Source organism: Berghia stephanieae, chromosome 8 (genome assembly GCF_034508935.2).
Source record: "Berghia stephanieae isolate SIO BIC M18660-M18661 chromosome 8, UCSD_Bste_1.3, whole genome shotgun sequence".
Classification (NCBI taxonomy): Eukaryota; Metazoa; Mollusca; class Gastropoda; order Nudibranchia; family Aeolidiidae; genus Berghia; species Berghia stephanieae.
Genome location: NC_088367.1, coordinates 9162777 through 9178451, shown reverse-complemented (window position 1 = coordinate 9178451; position 15675 = coordinate 9162777). Strand labels below are relative to the sequence as shown.

General features: G+C 36.3%; 1 protein-coding gene across 1 annotated transcript in view; it reads left to right on the top strand.

Moving 5' to 3' along the window:
- The window catches only part of LOC144978129 (uncharacterized), a 31428-nt gene extending 16239 nt beyond the window's left edge, over positions 1-15189 (top strand). The window contains exons 6-16 of the mRNA XM_078923776.1: positions 1463-1742; positions 3770-3923; positions 5337-5500; positions 6339-6493; positions 7115-7195; positions 7488-7599; positions 10339-10416; positions 11819-11949; positions 12933-13049; positions 13663-13776; positions 14306-15189. Coding sequence (XP_078779902.1) covers positions 1463-1742; positions 3770-3923; positions 5337-5500; positions 6339-6493; positions 7115-7195; positions 7488-7599; positions 10339-10416; positions 11819-11949; positions 12933-13049; positions 13663-13776; positions 14306-14426 — 1507 coding nt within the window. The 3' untranslated portion in view covers positions 14427-15189. The remainder of the gene's footprint in view (positions 1-1462; positions 1743-3769; positions 3924-5336; positions 5501-6338; positions 6494-7114; positions 7196-7487; positions 7600-10338; positions 10417-11818; positions 11950-12932; positions 13050-13662; positions 13777-14305) is intronic.
- Positions 15190-15675: the final 486 nt, after the last annotated feature.

Genomic DNA, 15675 nt, shown 5'->3' with positions numbered 1-15675 from the left:
CTGATGTGTCTTGATCAGGATCACACAGTGCAGCAGGTATTCGAACTCGGTACTTGACCAACAGCAATCCTTAACATGTAGGATGAGACATGATGCCTGTGTTAAGTGATATTACAATTTTTTGGGACATAGACAACGCTTTTAAAGGCCAGGTACTCATTTTACACCTGAGTATGGTGAGAGAATGTGAGTAAAGAACCTTTTCCAATGACTCAACTATTGAGCTTTCCAACTATGTGCTGAGCGAGGCTTGAACCCAGGACCTTCTGGTCTGAAAGCAAGGATAATACTAGCTTAAAATGGAGTTTTTAGTCAAAAGTGAGATACTTGGATCAATTTGGATTTTATGAGTTACTGACTTGACTTAAAGTCTTAACGCTTTTGATTTATCTGACTTTGCAGCTATGGCTATTCCTCTTACTCTTGCGGTGAGATTCTCCAACTGTCTCTGTCACATTGCCTTTTCTGTGATGTTTGATGGTGATGTTAATTTGGTTTCATCATTGATTTGCTTCAAATTGCTATCAAGAGTTAACAGTAATGTTGTTGGCTGTCCCCTTGCTCATTTGTTTTGGCTAGAGAAATTTTGGATCATTGCTTTTTTTGGCGGGAATTTCAGGTTTACGATGTAGAATACGTCTGTAAAGTTCCACCTTAGCTCAAGAATTTGAATTGACAAGGGGTTTATATTGCACTTTTTAAAGAATCTTTTGTTCGATATCTTTGTAGGCTGTACACACGTCCTAATTGATTTCTATGAAAAGATTCTATTTTGATTCAGGAGTTTTGTCAATGGCCATTGTGACTGAATTATACAACTGGATAGATTTTACCAATGAATTGTAAAGTTTTATTCTAGTTTTCACTTTGTTTTCATCAAATTTATACATGTTATCAAATAGAATGAGTATATTTTCTTAAACAGCCAAAGGATAAGTTATACGATTTCTGATAATTTTGAGCATTGCATTGAATCCACTCAATGCCCAATGTTGACATAATATCACACCGAGGCTGTTATGCAACATATACAACAATGACACCTGTTCACACCAACCCCCCCCCCCCCCAAAAAAAAAATAAAAAAAATAATTGAAAACATAAGTCTTATCATGACTTTTCTGGATAACGGATGGCTCCAGTTTAAATTTATTTTGTTGTCAAAATGTTCCATGCTGAGTATATTGTTCTTTTTTAAAATGTGGTTATGTTAATTTTTGTTTTAGCTGAATAGTTGTGCTGCTATAATTATATACTGACAATAATTGGCGGTATAATTTTAGTAACCTGTTCTTTTTATTTTATAAAGAAAACTACTGTGTAATTTTTAACTATATAATAATCAACATATCTAGATTTTTTTGGTTTGTTTTTGTCTAAATTCATTTTTTAAAAACCAAAGTTATATACAAGGAGAAATTGTAATGAATTATTATTAACAATTTAAAAATTGTTTCCACAGAAACAAGAATTCATCCTCACCACAGCTACGAGCATCACCATCACCTTCACATCCCCAGGAAGAATTAATAACACCTCCTCATCAACAACAATATACTAACTCTCGTGCTAACAACAGCAACAACAATAATACTGTTGCGAGTGGTGGTAAGAAAGTTGACTTCTTGCATGAACTTTGCCCTGAGTTCCATCGGTTGCCACATGATCACGAAGAGCAAATAGAGACTGCAGACAAAATGCATGCCATTGCCAAAAGTGGATACGACAGATTCCACGAACTGGTGAGTTCTGATTTTGTCAAGTGGTTGAATTGTCAAAGACGTTTCCTGTACATATGATTTAAAAATGATGATGATTTATATAGGAAGATTTGGTCCAATAGTGCAAAACTAATGCTAAGATTTTGATCCCAGAACCCAGTTATTCAGAGATTTTAAGGTCTTGGTTAACGTCTCTATACATTATTAAAATGGTCAATTAAAAAACAAAAACAAAAAAACTTGAGCTTTGATATAGCACAATATACACATGCACAAAGCTCTTTATAATGGGTCCCTGACCAACACCAACATGTAACATGTAGAACAGAACATGACGCCTGTTGGGGTATATTGCAATTTTTACCGACAAAGACAATGCTAACAGCCAGGTACTCATTTTACACCTGAGTATGGTGAGAGAATATGAGTAAAAAGCCTTTTCCAAGGACTCAACTATACGCTGAGTGAGGCTCGAACCCAGGACCCTAGCGAGTGTCACACCACTAGATCACATAGCTGCACAAATTAAGATATGAAATAGCTAAGAAATGTTATATTGATTACAAAAGTTATTGTTATTGCTTAACAAAGATTTCAAAGAAAGTACTGTAAGAAATGTACTGAAAACTAGAATTAAACTGGAAACATTTATTGTACAATAATTTGAACATGGAATGGTTAATGGAGTGACTTGCCTGTAAATTAATTGATTATAACATCACGAGGTCTTACATTTGACCACTGATGGTGTAACTTGAATAAGTCAACATTTTAAAATTCAATAATGTAGTTTGCTGATGGTATTTTCAATCCTGTAGTTTATTGATGGTCTTTTCAATCATGGAGTTTACTGATGGTCTTTTCAGTCATGGAGTTTATTGATGGTCTTTTCAATCGTGTAGTTTACTGATGGTCTTTTCAATCATGTAGTTTACTGATGGTCTTTTCAATCATGGAGTTTACTGATGTTCTTTTCAGTCATGTAGTTTGCTGATGGTCTTTTCAGTCATGGAGTTTACTGATGGTCTTTTCAATCATGGAGTTTACTGATGTTCTTTTCAGTCATGTAGTTTGCTGATGGTCTTTTCAGTCATGGAGTTTACTGATGGTCTTTTCAATCATGGAGTTTACTGATGGTCTTTTCAGTCATGGAGTTTACTGATGGTCTTTTCAGTCATGTAGTTTACTGATGTTCTTTTCAGTCATGTAGTTTACTGATGGTCTTTTCAGTCATGGAGTTTACAGATGGTCTTTTCAGTCATGTAGTTTACTGATGTCTTTTCAGTCATGGAATTTACTGATGGTCTTTTCAGTCATGGAGTTTACTGATGGTCTTTTCAGTCATGGAGTTTACTGATGGTCTTTTCAGTCATGTAGTTTACTGATGTTCTTTTCAGTCATGTAGTTTACTGATGGTCTTTTCAGTCATGGAGTTTACTGATGGTCTTTTCAGTCATGGAGTTTACTGATGGTCTTTTCAGTCATGGAGTTTACTGATGGTCTTTTCAATCATGGAGTTTACTGATGGCCTTTTCAGTCATGGAGTTTACTGATGGTCTTTTCAGTCATGGAGTCTACTGATGGTATATTCAATCATGGACTTTACTGATGGTATATTCAATCATGGAGTTTACTGATGGTATATTCAGTCATGGAGTTTACTCATGGTATATTCAATCATGGACTTTATTGATGGTATATTCAATATTGGACTTTACTGATGGTATATTCAGTGTAATACTATAACCACTGGCAATCTCATCCTAGTATAATGCTGTTCATAAATAAAATAAAATAAAATTTACTTTATTCATCCCATAGAGGAAATTTGTCTGTAGGGTCTATTCCAAGGAATGACTAGAATAGCCCAGGCGTCAACCGCAGTGCATCGCTGCAAATTGAGCTAGGGCGAGGTGACTTGCTCAAGGCCACACAGCGCAGTGGTGGGTGATCAAACTCGGTACCTTTTGGGTACGAAACAAAGATCGTTGAGCCACGCTGCCCCTATATATCTTATGATCATATATGTTTAAAATGTTTGTTTTCAGACTCCCCGAATCCAAGATGGGGACCTATCCCTATGGCAGTGTCTTCCAGATGAGGTATGGCTATTTGTCCTCACATTCCTGTCTCAGTCTGACCTATGTCATCTTATGATGGTCTCCAAGGCATTCTATAGGCTCGCCAATGATCAGAGTTTGTGTAAGTTTGGAATTTTTAACTTTTGAGATTTTTTATTCAGCGCAATATCCACTAAACATGCTCAAATAGCTTTGCAAAGGGTCCCAGACCAACAGCAACATGTAACATGTAGATCGAGACGTGACACCTGTTAGGTGATGTTACAAATTTTTTTTGCTGACAGAGACAATGCTGTTACATCTGAGTACGGTGAGAGAATGTGAGTAAAGAGCATTTTCCAAGGACTCAACTATGTGCAGAGTGAGGCTCGAACCCAGTACCATCCAACCTAAAAGCGAGTGTCATACCCTAAAGTCAAACAACATCACAACTTTCTAACTCTTGCTTGGATTTATTAGTCTTAGCTCCATTTTGTTCACACTATTCCTGATGTATAAGTTGGTAGAGCACTCACTTAGCAAACAATGGGACCAGAATCAATCCGAAATGTGTTTTTTTTTCTGACTTCCATGTTCACTCAGTAGTGATTGGGTAATTGGGTTTGTTAAAACCTAGTGGAAAGTACTTTGTGATAGATCAGCATCCTATCCGAAGGGTAACAACTCTAATACAATGGAATCTCATAGTAATAAACTCTGGCTCCATGGGCCTCAAGGACGCTTGATTTGGGCATCTTTAGACTTTTTACTTGTTTTCGCACTGTGCTTTATTTGCTGACTAATTTTTAAAATATTGTTTCATCATTGAACATTACTTATCTTGACAGGACAAGATTAGACCTTTGCTCCCATCTATCTTGACTCTTGATTTGGGCATCTTTAGACTTTTTACTTGTTTTCGCACTGCGCTTTATTTGCTGACTAATTTTTAAAATATTGTTTCATCATTGAACATTACTTATCTTGACAGGACAAGATTAGACCTTTGCTCCCATCTATCTTGAATCTTGATTTGGGCATCTTTAGACTTTTTACTTGTTTTCGCACTGTGCTTTATTTGTTGACTAATTTTTAAAATATTGTTTCATCATTGAACATTACTTATCTTGACAGGACATGATTAGACCTTTGCTCCCATCTATCTTGACTTTACTTATTCTATTTCTTTACTATTTTAGTTGTCATATTCAGCTATGTCATCTGGTACTTTTGGGCGAAGATATTTTATTGCCTTGTAAATTATCTCTCTCTTGTGTACTGTTATAGTTTTAGGTTTGATTATGTTTCTAAACATTGAGTGCATTCCTCTCGGTGGGATCCTGGAGCCTGTGCTTGTGATTGGATGAGGCAGTTAGAAAGTAAATACACTCGATCTTGGTCCCTTTGCGTGTGCAGCAAGTGCTCTACCAACTGAGCTATCGGGACCCCCACTATATATAAGCTCTTTTAAAAAGAAAAACAACCAAGTGAAATTAAACTCTTCTCTCTCTCTCTCTCTCTCTCTCTTTCTTTATCTCATTTTGATCCTGACCAGGGCGTTACATCACAGTCAGGCCTCACTTTAACCTAACAGATGACACTTTGACCTCCATCATGAGTCACAACCCCATCTCCCTGGCCATGGTCAAATGTCAAGGGCATGACCTGTCCACCAATGCACTGCAGGATTTTTTCAAGCAGACACAGGGAAGATTAAAGGTATGAAATGTCTCAAACAGTTTTCAACTTCAGTCATTCGATACAAATGTTTTTCTCAGCACAGCGGGTGGTTGGATGGGAGCATCACCCTTGAATCATATACCTATGATGTTCGCATGGGTGTGTGATCCGATAGTGATGTCGTTTCTTCTGCTCTTTACTAGCCTATCCTGCTTCTTTGGTTTGTGATTGTATTTTTGACAGGGGATATTTTTTTTCTGTAAATCTTCTGCCTGTTTGTTCTTGGTTATTTATAATTTAGCTGATGATATCTTTAGGTTATGATTTTGATTTACATTTGTACTATTTTTGTTAGATTGCTTGTTTTTTTGTTTCAGCGGTCTCTCATATAACCTCAATTGTGTTGGAAGAGACCTAAAGCAACAAACAAAAAAATTTCTCAGCACAATTGAATCCTATGCATTTTTGATAATTTGAAAACTTTATGTTAATTTTAACAAATGTTTTAACAAAACATGTATATTGATTTGCGGCTATGTTGTCAAGTGGTTTGACACTCGCCTTTCAATTGGAAGGTTCTGGGTTTGAGTCCTAAGTAGTGCATAGAGTCATTGGAAAAGGCTCTTTACTCACATTCTCTCACTGTCCTCAGGTGTAAAATAAGTACTTGGTTGTTAACAGCGTTGTCTCTGTCCGAAAAAAAATGTAAAATTGCCTAACAGGCATCATGTCTTGTCCTACATGCTGAGTGTTGTTGTTGGCTAGGGACCCCTTGTAAAGTGCTTTGAGCATGTTCAGGGGATAATGCACTATATATAAACTCAAGTTTTTTGGGTTTAAAAAAAAATAGAAGTCATTTATTTTTTAATGATTTCAGGAGTTGAATATATGTGGATGTAGTCATGGTGCTCTAGTGGGATCTGTTGTTCTGGAGACAGCCTCCAAATTCTGTCAGTCACTGACTCATTTGGATGCCAGCTTTTGTAACATCAATGATGCTTCTTTTACCGCCATCGTCTCCTCCTGTGATAGGTAGGTTTTCCCCCCTAACCCCTAATCTTTTCTCTCTGTCTCTTTCTCCCTCTCTCTCTCTCTGTCTCTCTCTCTCTCTCTCTCTCTCTCTCTCTCTCTCTCTCTCTCTCTCTCTCTATCTCTCTCTCTCTCTCTCTCTCTCTCTCTCTCTCTCTCTCTCTCTCTCTCTTTCTCTCTCTCTCTCTGTCTGTCTGTCTGTCTGTCTGTTTCTCTCTCTCTCTCTCTCTCTCTCTCTCTCTCTCTCTCTCTCTCTCTCTCTCTCTCTCTCTCTCTCTCTCTCTCTCTTCTCTTGCAGGCACACACACACACACATACACACACACACGCATATATATATATATATATATATACACACATATTTTTACCGATAATGTTTTAACTATTATATCAATCTGATAATATAACATATTTCATGTTTACTTAAAGAAGGCCAAAGGCCGAAACGTCGTTTGTTTTGTGTTGTTCCCTTATATATGAGTCAAATTTACTCACTTCATCTTTCTCTCCATCTTATTGGCTCATTTAGGCACCTCTAGTTTTTGGACCACATCTCGATCACTTCTTTCCACCCCACTCTACCAATTACCAATATGAATATAATATTAATTTCATTCCTCACAGGTTAGAAAGTGTTTGTATCAATGGGTTCCAGTCCATGAGTGACTCGGCGCTATTGACCCTAGTAAAAAAACATGGAACTAGGTAAGACGTCTTCGAGAGATCCTTTTATTTTCGTCCTCTCCACTCCTTTCCTTTCGTGCTCTATTGCTGTACACACAATGTATTACATTACATTACATTACATTACATTACACACAATGTAAATATCTGAAAAAAAGTCTTTATGAAACAGTACCAGACAAAGCAAAAAGAAAAAGACAAGAAAAAATAATTTTATGACTGTAACATGTCCTTTTTATATTCAATTAACTTCAAGATTTTTGGAGATTTTCATCCAAATTTATTTCATTTTTCTGACCTTTTCTTCTTCCAGTCTTCGGACATTAGAATTGTATGCTTGCTTCTCTCTAACTGCCACTGTGTTGAGGAATCTCGGGGAATATTGCCATAACCTACGTCGCCTGTGCCTTGGAGGTTGTAACAAGGTATTCAATGTCATTGATCATGTTTGCATCAAGAGATATTTGATAAGACAAGATGCCATCTGAAATCAAATTGTTTTTTTCTTATAAAAGACATTAATTAGTTTTCATGAAACTTAAAAAAAAAAACCTCAACAAATTAGTCACGTTCTTATTGATATTTGGACTCTGGAGTGTTTATTCATAGCCATCGTTATGTTATAGCCTGATACTGAAATCCAAAAGGACTGGCAGTTTGACGTCATTATTTGGTTTTTGCACCGCCTAGTGAGTTGTCATGGAAACAAGTTATTCCATTGGTTGAACTATTGAATACAACTCATGATTTGTTTTCTTTTGTGGCAAAAGACTGGCATTTTGACGTCATTTTTTGGTCAGTATCAGGCCATAACTTTACAAAGGCCACGGTTTATTAAAGATGAATTAATTTTTTTAAGTGATCTACATTCTTAAATGTAAACCATTACATATGCTGAACATTTGATATATGGAAATTTCTTTTGTTAGTGAAAAAGTTGATCAGGAGCCTGTTGTCCATGTAATTTTTATTAATTTTAAGGCCATTTTTTTCTCTCTCTAATTTGAATTTGAATAAATAACAGAACGATTAATCTGTACATTGTTCATTTTACTCTTTTTTTTTTTTTTTTTTGGAGGGGCGGAAGGGGGGGGGGGGGGGAGCATCTGTTATATATATATTATTTTTAATTTAAAATCTACATAAGATCTGCAATCATTAAAAAAATTTTTTTTTACAAATAATTTTAGTAAGTTCTTGAAACACAGGTCTATGTAATAAATGCTCATATTTTAGGATACGATATTAAAAATTATAGTACAATAAAGCTGAGTGCAAACAATGTCTTATTTCTTCAACTTCAATCATACGATGGGACAGCATGGTTCAGCGGTACGGTCTTTGCTTTGTACCTGAAAGGTACTAAGTTCAAATACCCGTCATACTGTGTGGCATTGGGCAAGTCATCTAGACTTAGCTCACTTTGCGGTGCTGCACTGCGGCTGATGCATGGGTTATTCCAGTCTTCCTTTGGAATAGTTCCTATTAGAAAGATTTCCCCTTAGGAATGAATAAAGGGAATTTCTTCTTCTTCTCCTTCTTCTTCTTCTTCTTCTTCTTCTTCTTTTTCTTCTTCTTCTTCTTCTTCTTCTTCTTCTTCTTCTTCTTCTTCTTCTTCTTCTTCTTCTTCTTCTTCTTCTTCTTCTTCTTCTTCTTCTTCTTCTTCTTCTCTTTCTTCCTTCTTCTCCTTCTTCTCCTTCTTCTCCTTCTTCTCCTTCTTTCTCCTTCTTCTCCTTCTTCTCCTTCTTCTCCTTCTTCTCCTTCTTCTCCTTCTTCTCCTTCTTCTCCTTCTTCTCCTTCTTCTCCTTCTTCTCCTTCTTCTCCTTCTTCTCCTTCTTCTCCTTCTTCTCCTTCTTCTCCTTCTTCTCCTTCTTCTCCTTCTTCTCCTTCTTCTCCTTCTTCTCCTTCTTCTCCTTCTTCTCCTTCTTCTCCTTCTTCTCCTTCTTCTCCTTCTTCTCCTTCTTCTCCTTCTTCTCCTTCTTCTCCTTCTTCTCCTTCTTCTCCTTCTTCTCCTCTTCTCTTCTCCTTCTTCTCCTTCTTCTCCCTTCTTCTCCCTTCTTCTCCCTTCTTCTCCCTTCTTCTCCCTTCTTCTCCCTTCTTCTCCCTTCTTCTCCCTTCTTCTCCCTTCTTCTCCCTTCTTCTCCCTTCTTCTTCTTCTTCTTCTTCTTCTTCTTCTTCTTCTTCTTCTTCTTCTTCTTCTTCTTCTTCTTCTTCTTCTTCTTCTTCTTCTTCTTCTTCTTCTTCTTCTTCTTCTCCTTCTTCTCCTTCTTCTCCTTCTTCTCCTTCTTCTCCTTCTTCTCCTTCTTCTCCTTCTTCTCCTTCTTCTCCTTCTTCTCCTTCTTCTCCTTCTTCTCCTTCTTCTCCTTCTTCTCCTTCTTCTCCTTCTTCTCCTTCTTCTCCTTCTTCTCCTTCTTCTCCTTCTTCTCCTTCTTCTCCTTCTTCTTCTCTTCTTCTCTTCTTCTTCTTCTTCTTCTTCTTCTTCTTCTTCTTCTTCTTCTTCTTCTTCTTCTTCTTCTTCTTCTTCTTCTTCTTCTTCTTCTTCTTCTTCTTCTCCTTCTTCTTCTTCTTCTTCTTCTTCTTCTTCTTCTTCTTCTTCTTCTTCTTCTTCTCTTCTTCTTCCTTCTTCTCCTTCTTCTCCTTCTTCTCCTTCTTCTCCTTCTTCTCCTTCTTCTCCTTCTTCTCCTTCTTCTCCTTCTTCTCCTTCTTCTCCTTCTTCTCCTTCTTCTCCTTCTTCTCCTTCTTCTCCTTCTTCTCCTTCTTCTCCTTCTTCTCCTTCTTCTCCTTCTTCTCCTTCTTCTTCTTCTTCTTCTTCTTCTTCTTCTTCTTTTTTTTTTCTTCTTCTTCTTCTTCTTCTTCTTCTTCTTCTTCTTCTTCTTCTTATTTATTACAAGTCACAACTCCATGCAGCTGAAGCTAATCATGACTGTACGTAAATGTGGTGAGGACAGATAGACATGCTTAAGCTGTCATTGTAATCGTATCTCATTTTCAGTCGAAGTTTATTTGGCCATGAATGCCTCTGATATTTTTAGGTAGGGTCATATTCAGATGGTGCCTGGGAAAAATGAGTTGAGATGGGCTTTAACTCATGACTGCGGGACCTGGTATGAGTGCTGTTTTCTATATTCATGGCTTATTCATTCTTCTTATCACTTGATTGCCAGTTGACTGCCTCCACCATGATCACATTATCAACAAACTTGTCTCGTGTGGAAGAGTTGGATCTGCGTGGATGCCGAAATGTGAGTATTTTATGTAAAACTGTATCTAGTCTTATCCCATTTTACAGCTCTTATAACCGTCAGGAGCTGCTATCATGCCAAACAATTGGTAATGTTAAAAACACACCCTATGGTCTAGAAAAAAATATTGGCAACTGAACTTTATCTAGGTGAATATAATTCTACATTTAAAGAATGTGGCTATGTGGTCTTGTGGTATGACAATCGCTTTCGGATCAGAAGGTCCTGGGTTCGAGCCTCACTTGGGTCATATTCGAGTCTCATTCTCTCACAATACTCAGGTGTAAAATGAATACCTGGCTATTATCAACATTGTCTCTTTTTCTTTAAAAATTGTAATATTGCCTAACAGGCGTCATGTTATGTTCTGCATGTTAAGTGTTGTTAATCTGTATATACAGATTTTTTAAAGGCCAAATTAGGCAGTAGTTTGGATTTTATAATTAAAAATTTAGAGAAAAATTATCAAATTTTAGAAATTTATATTTGAGCAAAATATTCATCGTCTGATTCAATTCTAAAGCATTTTAAAGTGATGTAAACAAGGGTAGAAATCATGCATTTTAGGTCAATATGGATTTTCCCCCTGAAATTCGGAATTAATTGCCACAAAAACTTGCAGATTTTTGTTTGTTATCTTTGACAGGTCTGACCAATTCCTTGACCAACAAAAGTCTGTTGGTCCAAGTGATACGAAGCTGCTAGAAGCTGTGGACTTTAAAAATCAATCTATCTGACCAATTCCTTGACTAACAAAAGTCTATTGGTCAAAGTGACACGCACGAAGCTGCTAGAAGCTGTGGATTTTAAAAAGCAATCTATCTGACCAATTCCTTGACCAACAAATGTCTATTGGTCAAAGTGATACGAAGCTGCTAGAAGCTGTGGACTTTAAAAATCAATCTATCTGACCAATTCCTTGACTAACAAAAGTCTGTTGGTCAAAGTGACACGCACGAAGCTGCTAGAAACTGTGGACTTTAAAAAGCAATCTATAAAAATTAATAGAATAGCTTGGAAAAATTAACAAAATACCAAACATTTCAGGCTCAAAACCCTTCCTCGGCCAATAATAACAAAACGAAAAAGGAATATAAAAAATTCATCACTTCATATCCAGATTATTATTTGTTTTTATTGTTTTTGTTACTGGTTGAAGAGTGATATTGAGCCCAAAACGTTTCATGTTTGGTATTTTTATTTTTTCGAAGCTGTTATATATTCATTACTTTTTAAATGCCTGTTGGTCTCTCTTTGTACACAATCTTATACAACCTGTGTGTTTAAGTCATTTAAAAAAAATGCTTTACCTAAAGCAAGTTAATTATACTGAAGTTCAATCAGATAAAAATTGTTTTCATTTGAATCTTTTTCTTGTTTTCTCCACAACCACGTTTTTCAGTTAAAAAATGAATGCATTCGCAAGATTGTGAGAAATTGTCCATGTATTCAAACTCTAGTCCTGGCAAACTGTCAACAGATTTCCAATCCTGCCTTAGTTGAAATGGGAACATACCTGAAAAACACTCTCAGGTAAGATTAACCAACTCATCATGTTTTGATACTGTTGTATGGTAAAATAAAGTGAGTAATAAATGACTCTTATAAAAAATACAATTCAAAGTAAAAACGACTTTTTGGCCTTTGGCCTTTATCAGGTAACCCAGAAAAGGAAATATGTTATATTACATTGGTATTATAATGACTCATTTAGGCACCTAGGGATTTTGGTATTTGATACTGTTGTTATTCCCCCCCCCCCCCCCCACTCCCCCAATTTCTTTATGTCATTATTTGAGTCTTGTACATAAAAAAAAAATACAAAATGTTGGTTGTTTTCTGATAGAATTATGAACAATAAGGAGGAAATGATCCTTTTGTCAAATAAGTAATTGACCTTTATTTGGGAAATAAAGTTTTAAACAAGACTATATAAATGTAGCGTCTCAAAACTAAAATTGAGTACAAGAATGTGACTTTGGGTGGGGGGGGGGGGGGGGTCCTGATGATAGCTCAGTTGGTAGAGCACTTGTTTCACATGCAAAGGGACAGAGATCAATCGTGGGTGCAGTCGAGAGTTGAGATTATTTTTTTTTTTCTGATCCCCCGGTCTACTCAGAAGTGAATGGGTAGCTGGGTCTGTTAGCTCTGATGAAAAGTATTTTGCAATAGACTAGCATCCTATCCAAAGGGTAGCAAGCAATTGCTATTTTCTGTTTCACGCTATAGAAACCGGGATAACTCTGTCTCTATGGGCCTGATGGCTCTAAAGGACTATTTTTTAATGTGCCCTTGAGTTTGTACCTTAAGTTTTAAAAAATGGATAATTGATGAAATAAAATATAGACATTGACTGATTTGGAAAACAGATTAGGACAACAGTCTCTAGTTGGTTGGATGCAAACTGAACTGTGTTCATCATTTACAATATTTGATTTACTTGCCAATTTTGAGATCTGTGGCACGTTCATTTCACTTATGACAATTTCATATTCTTTCCTTTTCCCCCTTATTAGAACTGTAGACGTTTGTGGCTGTAATTTGGTCGGAGACGAAGGAGTGATAAGCCTAGTCAAGAATTGTGACAGACTTACGTCCTTGGACATCAGCTCCACTGGATGTAAGCACAGCAGGTGAGACTGAGACACTGGATCAGTGCTTGTGCTTCAAGCATAATATTGTGCTTGTCCCAAAAGCTGTTTAATATTCTGGTGACAAAATGTTTATTCGATCAGTGATTAATGCAAATTTGTTTTCTACACAATATCATATCAAAATTACAGTGGAGTCCTGTCAAGTCAACATTCCAGGACCAGACAGATTGGGTGACATTATCCATTATCAATGGAACACACTTTGATGATGAAGACAGCATTCGGGACCCACAAGAGGTGTTGACTTGAAGCAGAAGTTGACTTTAAGAGTGTTGACTTGTAGCAGAAGTTGACTTTAAGAGTGTTGACTTGAAGCAGAAGTTGACTTTAAGAGTGTTGACTTGAAGCAGAAGTTGACTTTAAGAGTGTTGACTTGAAGCAGAAGTTGACTTTAAGAGTGTTGACTTGAAGCAGAAGTCCACCCAGCAGTGATTGGGTAGCTTGATCTGTTAGATTGGAAAGTACTTTGCGATAAACTGGCATCCTATCTAAAGGGTAGCAAGCAATTGCTTTTGTCTGGGATAAACTCTGGCTGTATGGGTCCAATGGCTCTGAGGGACTACTTCTAATTTCTGATATCGTTGTTTTCCAGCATTAGTGCCATAGCAAGTAGCGGGTGCAGTCGATGGATCGAGATATTGAAGTTGAGTTTTTTGACAGGAATATCAGAGGCCAACCTGTCTAATTTACTCAGATACTGTCCAAGGTGAGTGATTATGTGTGTGTCTGTGTGTGTGTGTGTGGGAGGGGGGGGGGGAGGCGGCTCCATAGGCCTAATGGCTCTAAAAGACCACTTTTTTATTCCTACTTAAATCTAATTATTATTGCTCTACTCATTGCTGCTGTTTGGATAAGCGTTATCTATGTTTGCCTGATAGAAAATCTGTCAATAATTTCACAGTGTCATAATCAACTTTAGTGTCTGATATTCTCTTTTGTCATTATCCTCCTGGATCTCAAAGTCGTATATCAATTTGTTTCTCAGAGGTTTGAAAAATGTCATGTTTACTTTATAGATACATTTTTTTTCCCATATTAAACGTAAGTAATTTTCATAGTGGAAGATACATTATAAAATACCAAAATCTGGAGGTGTCTAAGTGAGTCAATAAAATGTATATAGTAAAATAAAGGGAGTAAAAATGACGTTATAACTAATTGCAGAAGACTGACTCTTGTAATAAATAGACGTGTTTGAAATAATTTCAACTTAACCATTAAAAATCTTTCACCAGGTTAAAACTTATTCACACCTTTGGATGTTCATCACTTCGTAATTTGACACGTCTCAGGGACATCAGACCAGGGGTGATCATTGAGGGAGATGTGGAGGTGCCTCGCATGTCTTTCCAGTGATGAAATAGATACAGATATATATTTGACTTGAGAAATAACCTTACAGATCTCTTAGATTGTCTGTGGTTATCATGGAAATATGAAATCCTGTGCTAAAAACATTTCTCCACTCGCTCCCTTTTAAAAATTTTTTAATGTACACAAACCTTCAACTTTACAACATGTCATACACAAGACTTGTCTTTCTTCTAAAATAACATGACAGTATAGACAATGTGGATGTCTCTTGATAGATTTTCTAGTGAAAACAGCTGATGAAGATGTTCAGTTTCTTTTTAACTCCTAGCAAAATCCTTCTTCTTCTTCTTCCTTTTCTTCGTCTTCCTTTTAAGTCTGTAACTTCAATTTTGAAGATTCCACAGACCACAGTATCTTTCTTTCACCAAAGACTCAAAAAATTAATGAAATGGAAGAATATAATAACTATAAATGAATTGACAGAACAGAGCATATTTCTAAAAAAAAAAAAACTAATCAGTGAAATACTGGAACATGAGGAAATGAGAATGCAGAAGTACACAGCAAATTTATCATTCTTTTTAGTCAACATTCTTAGAGGTAAAGTAAAAACTAAACATCTGAAAAAGTGTGTTTGAAACAGTACCAGACAAAGCAGAGAGAACCCCCCCCCCTCCCAAAAAAAAAAAAAAACCAAAAAAAAAACACCACCCCCCCCCCCAAAAAAAAACAAAAAAAAAACAAAACAAAACCCAACCCCCCCCCCCCCCCAAAAAAAAAAAACAACAAAAAAACAAAAACAAAACAAAACAAACCCCCCCCCCCCCCCAAAAAAAATAAAACAACTTTGAGGCAATCTGATTTTTTTGGGATTTATTTTTCATGTATCTTTCTTGCTTGCTTTGTCTGGCACTGTTTCACATACTGTTTTCCAGATATGTTTATCTTACACCAGTGCCTGCTCTCTAATTGTCTCTCACGTGACTACTACGCTGTGAGAGTGAGAGGGTGTAGACTGTAAAAAGTACAGATTGAACAAAATGGAAAGTAACCGTTTCAAGAAAGAAGATTGAAATGTGATTTGAATCTTTTTTATGTTGATGTATCATTTTTTTTGTCCTGCCTCTGATAATAATTTATAATTTGTTAATGCAGTCGTTACCTACAATTATTGATAATTATACAAAAGCAGCCTGACTATGGCAATACTCATCTTGTTTATATATTTATTTATTTACCCATTTATTTATTTATTTATTTATCCATTTATTTATTTACTTTCAATACTTTT